Source organism: Apis dorsata, unplaced genomic scaffold (assembly GCF_000469605.1).
Source record: "Apis dorsata unplaced genomic scaffold, Apis dorsata 1.3 scaffold_396, whole genome shotgun sequence".
Taxonomy (NCBI): Eukaryota; Metazoa; Arthropoda; class Insecta; order Hymenoptera; family Apidae; genus Apis; species Apis dorsata.
Window position 1 is genome coordinate 85884 of NW_006263655.1, and position 11624 is coordinate 97507.

The following is an 11624-nucleotide window of genomic DNA, read 5'->3' on the forward strand; positions in this document are numbered from 1 at the left end:
TCCAAATTGGGATCGGCAAACTTGCCCATCAGCTCGTACACAGCTGTCACGATGTCCGTCATTTCTTCCCTCGTGATGCAACCGTCGCCATTGATGTCGTAAAGAGAAAATGTCCAGCGCAGTTTCTCATCGATGGAACCACGAGACAGTATGCTGAGACCAGTAACGAAGTCCTGCAACATCGAAATAAAATTCATCTTTTCGATATTACGTGCCACGCAATATATATATATACTTGTTATTTTCTAAAATTGTCCATTTTGACTCCGTATTTACGATTTCAATATCTTTTGTGTATAATTTTATATAAAATTATCAATATTAGATTTAAAGATTTCATTTTTACAATTTTTCTTTCTAAATTTTTAATTTATTTTTGAAAAATCGAAACGACATTGGAAAATAAAAAACATCCTGTCCTCTTTCGCGTCGTAAAATTTTATTCTCCATACGAATGGTTATATCGATGTTCTCGCAAATATGCGCCGAATTATCCTCGTTTTACCCAATTGTTTTTCACATAAACCTAGTTAAGAGAATCGTCGCCTTATACGTCAGATTGTAAAAATTTTCTTCGGATAATTCGAATTATTTTCCATATCACTCCGTTATTACAGTTATATCGCGCATTTTTCCAACACGAATCGAATCGAGCACAATCGATGATTAAATTACGTTCTCGCGCAGACAGACAGGCAGGCATCATCTGCCGCTCCTCCAACACCGCGAACAGACGCAGCAGAGGAGAATCCATTAACGCAACGTCGCGATACTTTCGAAACTTTCATTCTTGTTCACGCGAGCGAGAGATTAAATCGAGAGGGCACGCGAGAAGCTCGTTAAAAACTCGCTTATCTATTCCAACGACAGATAACCATTCTTGAATAAATTATTCTTACGAGTTACTAAAATTAAATTAAAAAAAATAAAATTACCAAAAAAACTCGTATCAACGAAATTCCGATTCGTTCTTAAATGCATAAAAAGATGTCGCTCGATCGAATAAATTATTCTTACGAGTTACCAAAATTAAATTAAAAAAAATAAAATTACCAAAAAAACTCGTACCAACGAAATTCCGATTCGTTCTTAAATGCATAAAAAGATGTCGCTCGATGTAAAATATCGCGAAAAACGATCGAGCCAACTATTTCCAATGCAACAATTATTATTATGAAAATTATTTCAGCGGCAGAATTACTTCCAGCAGCTACGAGCGAGGAGGAGAATACATTCGAGATTTCGTCTCTGTGCTCGTCTTGTAGCGCTCGACTTCACGCTCGACTTTACACCGGAACAGAACGATTGCAGCGACGCTGTCTCCGTTTCCTTCTCCTGCCCCTCTCCACGTACGCGCACAATTTCACTGCACAGGGACAATTTAGCATCGACGATGCGTGTTTTAAAAGGTAACGGCCTCGTGCTTGGATATTGTGATCACGCGTCACGCGAGAAGAGAAAAGTGCGTTGTATCCGTAGTAAGCATGGTTGAATAAAATGTTGATGCAAACGATGAATATAGTCTGTCGAGATGTTAATTCATCTTTTCTATTCGTGTCATTTTTTTATCCGGTGGTGTGCAGACTCGACGCCGATTCGACGAGGATCGTAAAATATTTTGGGCCATGCTCGAGGCGCATTATCAGCGGTTATTTTTTCGGGGATTTAAAAGGATACGCAACGTGGAATTCAACGTTCTCACGTTCTCACGATATTTTTTTAAAAAAACTTATTCAGCGCAAATTATTCTATCAATTTCTATCGGTATAATAGTTTTTAATTTAGATTCGATTAAACGTTGAAAAATATATATATTTTGTAAATTTTTAATATGGAATGTCGTCGAAATTTCACCCGAATTTCGCTACAATGATTTTCGTAATAATTTCATAAAAAAAAAAAATGAAATGTATTTTTCGATCAAAATAAAATTAATTAATTAAAATTTTATTTACGTGCCATTTCTGATTCAATTTATTAATAATATATGAATTTTTTTTATAACGAATTTATTTTTACGATAAATTAACGTTTTATCTCGTCTCCCTGCTGTAGGAAATTCGATATTTTTTTTCGGTCGCGGAGGAATCTTTTAATTAAAAACAAATTCCTTTTAACGAACTACCCCCTTGGTATAAATGGCTTAAAAGGACGAGTGCGTATCGTGATTAGAGAGAGAGAGAGAGAGAAAAAGAAAGGTTTTTCTCTGAATTATAAAAGGATTCACTAGATTACAGTACTCGTTGTTAATTTTTTTTATGGATCAAAAAGATGTGTTCTGTTAACGCGGCAAATTTCATTGTTAAAGAATAGAAAAGGGACATACGAACAGCCACGTATGTCGAGAGGTGAAACGAGAGGAAAACGAAGAATAAGGAATGGAGTTTTTTTAAAAAAAAAAATCGAGAGAAGAGTTTTATAAAGAGACAGAAATTTTGATGAAACAAGAGAAATTCGTAGTGAAGCTTCCATTTGAGCTATGGAATTTACATTCCCTACGAATGATACTAAAAAAATGAGAGTAGCGGATTGTATATTTTTATCTTTAACGTTTTGTTCAAAAAAAAAAAAAAAAAAAAAAAAGAAAGAAAGAAAAAAAAAAAAAAAAAAAGAAAGAAAGAAAAAAAAAAAAAAAAAAAGAAAGAAAGAAAAAAAAAAAAAAAAAAAGAAAGAAAGAAAAAAAAAAAGAAAAATAGAAAATGGAAATTTTCAAAAATTAAATACAAAAAAATGTCTAAATATTATGCCTCACAGTTTATTTAAATTTAGTAAAAATATATTTTCTCTGATCCATTTATATTTTATTTAAATTAAATATATTATTTAATGTAATATTTTTTGCTCAAGATAAAAATAGAAATAATATTAAAATAATTGCAACATCTCTGTACGTATACATATATTTATTAACTCGTACATAACTCGAACCCATTTATTTTTCCGTAAATAAAATTTATTTTTATTCTCCTAATCGTTTTAATCCAATATCGTTCAACCGAAATACGCGAATGACTCAATATGATTTCATATACGTTGAATATGGAATAGAATTTAAAACGCTACATTTATTTTAAATCACTTGCCGGAATAATGGAAAAGTACAGTTTGTTTCAGGTTGTTATTCCAGTTGATTTTAGAGATTTTAAAGTGCATCGTTTAAACTGCAAAAGGTATGAATGGCAATCAAATTTCCAGAAATACTGACTGACCCACTTTTTTCCTTAAAAATACGCACACCGTTAAAAAAACAACGATGCTAACTCAGCGTTTACTATCGAACAGAGTGCAAAACTTAGAGTTGGGAATTATTCTAAAAATTATTCTTAACAAGGGATTTAAATATTTATTCTTAAAAAAATTTCATGTTAGAGAAGAGAACGTTTTCTTATGATATACAAAGAGAATACAACATGTTTAATGATTATTGAATAACGTAGAATCTTGATTAAAAGTTTAAACTTTTATGAACTTTTGCTTGTTTGTGCTTGATCTCAATTTTTTTTTAAAGAAGACTCTCATTTCTTTTATTTTATATTGATCGAATTTTTCTTATTCCATATAATTCTTTTTCTGATTCATTTCAACATTTTTAATTAATCAAAAAATAGCTCCAACTAATACAGGATAATTTACAGATAAGAAAAAACAATATTTCGTTTTCATTATATTCGATAAATGTAAAACAAATAATTTTAAAATAGTTTTAAAATCTTGTTGAAGATCACTTTTATTGAGTTATAAATTAACACGATTTAATAAATAATTTAACCAAAGCGAGATTGTTACAACGAATTTATATTCGTTTTAGAATTTTCCTGCTAAACCTCTTCTGCCTTACCTCAACAATTTCAACAATGTCTCGTAACAACTTTGAGACGCAACAAAATTGACAAAGCAACGAAGTGGGAATGACAAAAATACGAGAAAACACGACTTCTTCTATTCTTCTAAAAATATTTTTTTGTTACGTCCTCCTTTCATTTAAGTTTCGATTATTATTATTATTATCAAGAGAACAACTTTACAAATACAAATGAAGCGTACTTAAAAAAAGACGCACGCATTTCCCCTCCGCTTATTCCGTTTGCGAATAAATTGGTTTCGTCTAAACGAATTAATTTCGCTCGATACGTCGCTCGTACGCAAGCCTTTGGAATAATGGGCCGACATCTTTGGTAATTGAAAACTGGAAAAAGAATGAATAATAACACCGGGTTGGAACACGAGTCACGCAACAGGGCCCACCGCCAAAAGCACTTTCGAGCTCATGTTCATGGGACAAATTGGATTAGCGCACGCTTCAATTATGGCAAATCGCGTTACAACAGCGTTTCTTTTTCCCCTCCCCCCATTCGAGGCTCAATCGATGAAAATGCCGTGCCGTGCGTTTCCTCGATCCGTGCTTAAACGTGCTTAAACGTTCGAGTTAAACGCGCTTATTCTCGAATATATACACACACGATATACCCAGAGACACTTTTTAACATCGACGACGTTAAGAGAACGTTAACTTTTTCCTCGAATCGGTGTTTTTAAGCATTAATTTTCAAATTCGAGCAAAGGGGAATCGCAAACAAGCCGGGGAGGGGTAGCATAAGTAAGCATTTGCAACGGCGAAGCAGGAGCGCTTTGTTCACAAATATAGAAGATACGTTTACACCCGGACCTAATCGCAAACAACGATCCTCACCGGAATAAATAGGGATTGTTGATTTAGGGTCCTCGTGATTACGCGTTGCAACTGCAGAAATACGCGATTTCGATCGAGTTCGAAACGCATTGAAGAGGGGCCGCGTTTATACACGGGTTTGAACAACAGTTTCTCCGATACGGTACGCAATTTAATTTAATCAATCCTCGATGCTGAATTTTTTTAAAAGTCGAAAGATACATTGCGTATCCAGAGATTGATTGTTTAATTAAAACGAGAATACATTGTTATAAACAGGTTATCGTTTCGTTCGAAGGAAAGGATAAGTTGGGTCGCGCGAAGGCGAGGAAGATGGAGGAGTCGTGTCGCGAGATGAAAATCGCAAAAAGACAAAAAATATCGTAAGTGAAGTATGATAATCTCGCTCGCAGATTTTGCAGATCTTGGAGAGAACTCGAAATACGATTGAACAGTCGTAATGTGATCTGAAAATATACGCTGAAATAATATAATAATTCGAGTTCAAAATATATATATAGTGAATATTTTGTCTTTAAAAAAAAAACTTCTTTGCATCAAAGAATTTTCTTTATTAATCCTCATCTAAAAAGTATAAAACGTTTCGAAATCTCGATTCGTCCCATTTCTTTGAGATTTTACTTTTCAAAGAGAAAAGGAGCCGAAATGTTCAAAAATATATGATTATTTTGAAATTTTATAAAACAATGGCATAAAAAATTAATATACTTTCGTTCGAATCGTTTCGAAAAACTTGTAATCCTGAAAAAAGAAAAGGTTACACATTTTTGAAAGTAAATTCGATGAAATGCATTTTCGATTGTTTCTTCGATTGTTGCAAAGAAACAAAGGAACGCAGGTTGTATATTTTTCCACAAACGAGTTAAAGGGAATCGAACGAGAGAGGGAAAGAGAGAAAAAAATCTTAATTAAGAGAAGATTGGACGATCAAAGGCGATTTCTGAAAACTTGATCGTGCTTTGGAAGAAAGCGAAAAGAAGAGAGAATAAGGGAGAATGTTGGCGCGGCGTAAAAAGCTGTGGTAATGTGCGAAGCTTGCGGCAACGCTCGAAGGCCAATTACACAAAGTACATTTTACAGCCCGAAGCGTCGGGAGATAATCGTGTTAATTCGTAATTATCTCCCGACGAGTTTCTTCGGTTTCTTTAATTTCCCCTTGTTTCTCGAAAAAGGAATAAACAGAGGAGGGAGAGGGGGAGGGAGGGATCGCTCCCTTCGACCCGCAAATTAACCCGCGAATCAGGGATTGATTGGACTCGTACCATCGATTAATTGGAAAACTTAGTTAGATCTGTGTTGCTGCAGTTATTGGCAGCCTATCTGCCAATTATCGTTAATACCCGCCTAATATTTGTTTGAAGCAAATTCACAGTCGTACGAACGGCTAATCGTACGAAGATGACAACGATTCGCGTGATAAATAAGCGGGACGCTTGCATAATAAACGCTTGCTTGATAAATGATGCAACGTTTGATTCTCGATCGATGTATTGTCATCGGTTACATTACATACAGGGGAAAAGGAAAATATTTAAATTGTATTTATATTTGGAAACGAATCGATATTTTCTTGATATTCGTTTTCCAGATCCATTATTTGTAAAGAATAGCTTTCAATTGTATGTGCATTGTAAAACATCGATCTTACGAGTCTTCCGTTGAGAAACATGCAATTTTAAAGATTCATGTTCCTAAAGTGTATACTAGCCTTGCAAGAAACTCTTATTTATCGCGATATATATGTCGGATAGAGAGATTACAGGTTTTTGTAATTCCAACAAGTTAAAGATATCACAATAAATTGCTTTCCATTTTAATTTCCGTATTTTTATTTGCAAAGATTAACCGATTATTTTAATAAAAAAATTAAAATATTACAAAAGTATTAATATACAAATCGTTAATGTATCACATATATTCATGAGCGATTTTTAAAATTTTTCTAGAAATAAACGTATCTATCACTTTAAAATAATTGAAAAAAATCGACGAAACTCTATTAAAATTAGGAAAACTTTGAACCGCTATAACTCCGAAGATAGTAACTTCCAATCAATAATTGAGAGATCGTTGGAAGCGCGAATCCTTGCCCTTTAAAACGCTTTTCGAATTATCTCGACACCATTTCCGGTTTCCGAGATATCATCGTGTAAAGAAAAGAATATTTTTAAATACTTATCTTAAATCCAATTAAATTCTATTACTTAACTAGAAAAACTTTGAACCGCTACAATTCCGAAGATAGTAACTTCCTACCAACGAGAAACGATCGTTAGAAACGCGGAATCTTGCTCTTTAAAACGCTTTTTGAATTATCTCGATACCATTTCCGGTTTCCGAGATATCATCGTGTAAAGAAAAAGATAATTTTTAACTATTTACTATCTCCTTCCTTGTCGTTTTCTCGGATCTCTCGTTCGCACTCGTTTCACTTGTCTGTTCGCAGACAAACAGCAGACGCAATTCCTAGAAATAGTACGCATTTCCAGGGAAAGATATAGGTCACTGGATCGCGAGTAATTTTCGTGTTAACGTGTTAAATATATGAAAAGTTTGAATGCTTATATCTCGGCAACCGATAGAGATATCGGGATAAATCAAAAATTGACTTCAATGACACGCTTTCCTTTATTTTCTGATCGGATTTAGATGGCGAGTACTCACCTCAAAACTGAGAATACCGCTATGATCCTGGTCCAAGGTGTTGAAAACGTAATGCGCGTACTGGCTAGTATTGGCTGGAAATTGAAATAAAGATAATAAGTTTTAATAATATTCGCATTCGAAATTTGACAAGTTTCGTATGCTTATTGCTAAAAAAAAAATTATATAAGTAGATTCTCTCAGATGCTTATCTCTTTGCAGTACCGAAAAATGTTTCGAATGAAGGTTGAATGGTTTCAAGGGGGACGTAATTTGATGTTACCTAGTTTCTTTTTATAGATCGACGTAGAGGGCATATATAGGTCAAACTGATCTTTCCTGGCTGAAATTATATGGATATCGAATATTTTTTTAACACATTAATTGATCTAACATTCGCGAAAGAATAATATAAAAATAATTTTCAAAATATTCATTTTTATATCGATAGAAAATTGGCATTGAAAAAATATACGTTTACTACAAAAATATTTTTCGAAACGTATATTTTTTTTTTATCGATGGAATAAAATTGCCCTTGAAGATATAAAAAAAGTCATAAACCGTAATAATAAAATAGTCACAAGAGATAGATAAAAAATGTCTTCCTTAACGTACTTCATTTTGACATAAAATATTTACAGTTTCTAGAACTAGTAGGATAGTTATTGATTATTATTCCTATTTGCATAAATGTTGCAAAATACGATACGGATAAAAATATCAAGAAAGAATTAAGAAACACGAATAACTTATTCATTAATATTTTTATCTTGCCTAGAATTGCATTCCCATAGATTTTCTTTTCAAAAGCTTTCGCCGAAATAATAAACCGAAAATAGAAGGATAATCTTAATAAGCACTTGAATTTCTCAGACAGAGAATACTGCTCGATGGCCTTCTCGAGAAAACCTATCAAGACCATCAGATTTACCGTCGTTCGTGAATTCAAACTGGTATGCTCTAATAAGTTCCTACTAGTTCGACTAGTAGTTCGAAAGTTGAGATTTGTGCTTGGAAATTATTCCATTTCTTTTATTACGAGATTTTGTTCATTTTATTAAAAAAAAAAAAAGAGGATTAAAAATCTTTTTTAAGCTAAACAAATGACGGATTTCACGGATACGTGAATACATATTATCGTTATCGTGAAAATGACTCTTGATTTTCCTTAGAGGGATATCGAGGACTTTAAGAAATGACAGTTTTGTCTCGTTTGAACAGAAATCTCTGAGGTATTTCTTCAATTGAAATGATTCATCCAGAAATTAGTACACGTTCCATCTACCGAATTATCACAATAGGAGTGCTCTTGTGTTATTAGGGAGGGGGGGAAGGGTGGGCAAAGTGGATTAAGTCGTTCAAGTTGTCGAGCTTATGCGAATTAGGTCTTTGGAGGAAAATAGATGTGCTATTATTCGATGTTACGACAAAACTCGAATATAAAGCCATTTCCTTTGTCGAATATCAATAGGCAAGATTATAATTGCAGAGTATTGATTATTTATTGATAAATTTTTTTTTCTTGTTCGAACTTGAAAGATTTCTCAAGTTTTTTTTTTTGTAAATTTATTATATATTGGTTTATAATCTTTTGTAAACGTATTTTTTTTTCACGATATTTATGACTAGGAAAATTTTATTTTTAGAGTTTTAAATTTTTCAATACAGAAATTTGAAAACATTTAATGAATTTTCAATATCAAATTGAACCTAAACAATACGAATGTAATATTTGATATAATTTTTATTGCTTTTAATTTAAAAAATCAGATATTACGCACGAAATTCGCAAAAGAGAATTTTTATTTACACCGTGCAAAATATTTTTGTTTGCTTTTTGTATTTGCATTTGAGAAAAATATAAATTAATTAATAAATTTTCTATAAATATTTGCAATTTCTTTGTGTTCTCCATCGGATTCTATTATTGTTGAATAGAGTAGTAAGCGTTCCTTCTTTTTTTTTTTTTTTTTTAATTAAAACGATTGAATTTAAATAATAATCAATAAAACTCATTTCTACATCCGTTATTATCGAAAAATAAATATTTCCGATAGGAGAAATGAATTTTTTTTTTTACTTTTTTCAATCAATATTTACATTTTTGAGATAAGTTTCACTTTGTATGAAAATTCTTAGGACATTTTTCACTGGAAAGGGAATTCGATTGCAGAGAGAACGTTTGCGTTTGAAGGTGAAATGGTGATATTTTTATGGCGAAAGAGTCTTGCTCGGCAACTGAATTTTTCCAAGGCAAAGTAACAGTATATATTAATGCGATGTATATTTCAACTTCTTTTCGAAAGTTTCTTTTATTTGTTATTTAAACAATTAGAAAAGAAAAATTAATTTTCAGAGAATTAATTTTTAAATTAAAGTTAGATATAAAGATATAAGAATATATTTTAATCAAATATTCATTGTTCGATTGACGGTAGAGTTTCGGTAAACAAATAGATTATACCATGACTATGTCATTATTCAACAAAATGGATGTTATCGCGTTGCTATAATTCACCTGTTCGACTTTTGACTATCGATCCAAAATTTTAAAGCATTCTCTTGTCGTTGAATAATCCATTGGACAGTTTCAAAGGTATAAATTTCATTCCGTTGTGCCACGAATTCATCGTAACAGTTTCGTTTACCTCGAAATGCTTGAGGGGTTTTAGATAAGTACAAACATGTTTCCCTTTGATAAGAGTAACTAAAGATAGACAGACGTCCTCGTCCTTTTGACCTTTGCACCTTTGCATATTTGTCAAAATCTTATGGCTTTTTACTTGCAATAATATTGCGCATATATATAAAAAAAATTAATATTATAAATATCAGTGACTTATTTATGCATGCAACGCATTTACACTTCGTTGTTGTTATAATTTGGAATAAAATTATTCTTCTCATACTTTGACGAATAAAAACGAAACTAATCGTTTACAAGCAATAAATTGTAGAAAATGTTAGGGGGTTAACCTGTAACAGGTGAAACGTTACAGCTATTCAACACGCAACTTGATTGTATGACACGAGCACGAATGGAACGGTAAATTTTCTTGAATTGAACGTTGAATAGTAAAATTAACTGAAAATGTATGGGTTGTACGCGAATGATAATCTGTCATCCATCATTCATTAAAATTTAATTCGACGTGGAAACGTGTAACTGAAGAAAAGATACATTTTTGAAAATACTTGCTTAATACAATTTATTTCATTCTTTCTTCGTTCTCTCTGAAAGGAGAATAAAAAAAAAATTTTTCTCGCAAATTTATCTACACCATTCCAAGCTAAAGTCTCCCAAATGCACTCAAATACTTTTAAATTTTTAATTAAGAAAGTTATTTTCTCGTAGTGAGAGTAAAGTTTTTTTTTTCATAAATAAAGTTGAAGGTTTAGAGCTTACATAAATTATTGTGCATCGTGATATTGGATTACGTTGAACAAATAGGATTTACAATTTTTTTTTTTTTTTTTTTTTTTTTTCTTTCCCTCCTCGATTTTGAGCCTCGTAAATTCTTCTCCGTTCTTCTCCTCTTACGTCGAACGACAAACAAGCGACGGTATCGATGCGACACCACCTCTTAGCCGTGAAATCGTTCACGAAGAAAAATTGTCACTGTCACCGAAGGGAATCGAAGGGCGCCTTCCGTATGCGCGACTGCGGGTAAAGTTAGTACGATGTTCGTTGCCAAGAAAATTATTTTAATCGATACACGCCAACAAGATTCGGCGTATCAACATATATAGCATTGCAAAAATTTTATTTTCGAAAGAATTATTCTAACGAGAATCATTCTAGAGAAATGTTAATCTGGAGTTTAGATTTGAATTTGTTATCTCGAATGAATTAAATTGAATGAAATTAAATTAAATATTCTCATTTTCATTTTTTCATAAAATGAAAATACGAAGCGTCAAAAATTCGTCAAAAAAACACGGATTAGTTATTATTTTCTCTTTTTTCCTGCAATGACCAACGTGCGTGTTTAATTAAATCGAAGGTAATTGCTCTGTCGATCAAAAATTGCAGTGACATTTTTAGGATTTCATGGCTCTTTTTTTTTTTTTTTTTTCGTACGATAGCAACGTTTCATTCGTTGAAACACGCTATATTTTGAAATATAGCGGGAAAAATATATATATAATTCGTGAATCGTATGAACGATGGAATGAAAAATTATTATCGATGACGGATAAATTGGAGGAAAATATAAAATAAACATAAAATGGAGATTTTTTTTTTTTTTTTTTTCTATCCATCGACTGAAAAGTAAACATTTTCCAA

At 32.1% G+C, this 11624-nt stretch overlaps 1 protein-coding gene across 1 annotated transcript in view; it reads right to left on the reverse strand.

The window, feature by feature from the left end:
* Positions 1-11624, reverse strand: part of LOC102681087 (Kv channel-interacting protein 1-like) — a gene marked incomplete at its 5' end in the record, with an annotated part of 27140 nt that overhangs the window by 6160 nt on the left and 9356 nt on the right. Inside the window, 2 exons of the mRNA XM_006619163.2 lie at positions 22-173; positions 7355-7428. Of these exons, the coding sequence (XP_006619226.1) occupies positions 22-173; positions 7355-7428 (226 nt within the window). The remainder of the gene's footprint in view (positions 1-21; positions 174-7354; positions 7429-11624) is intronic.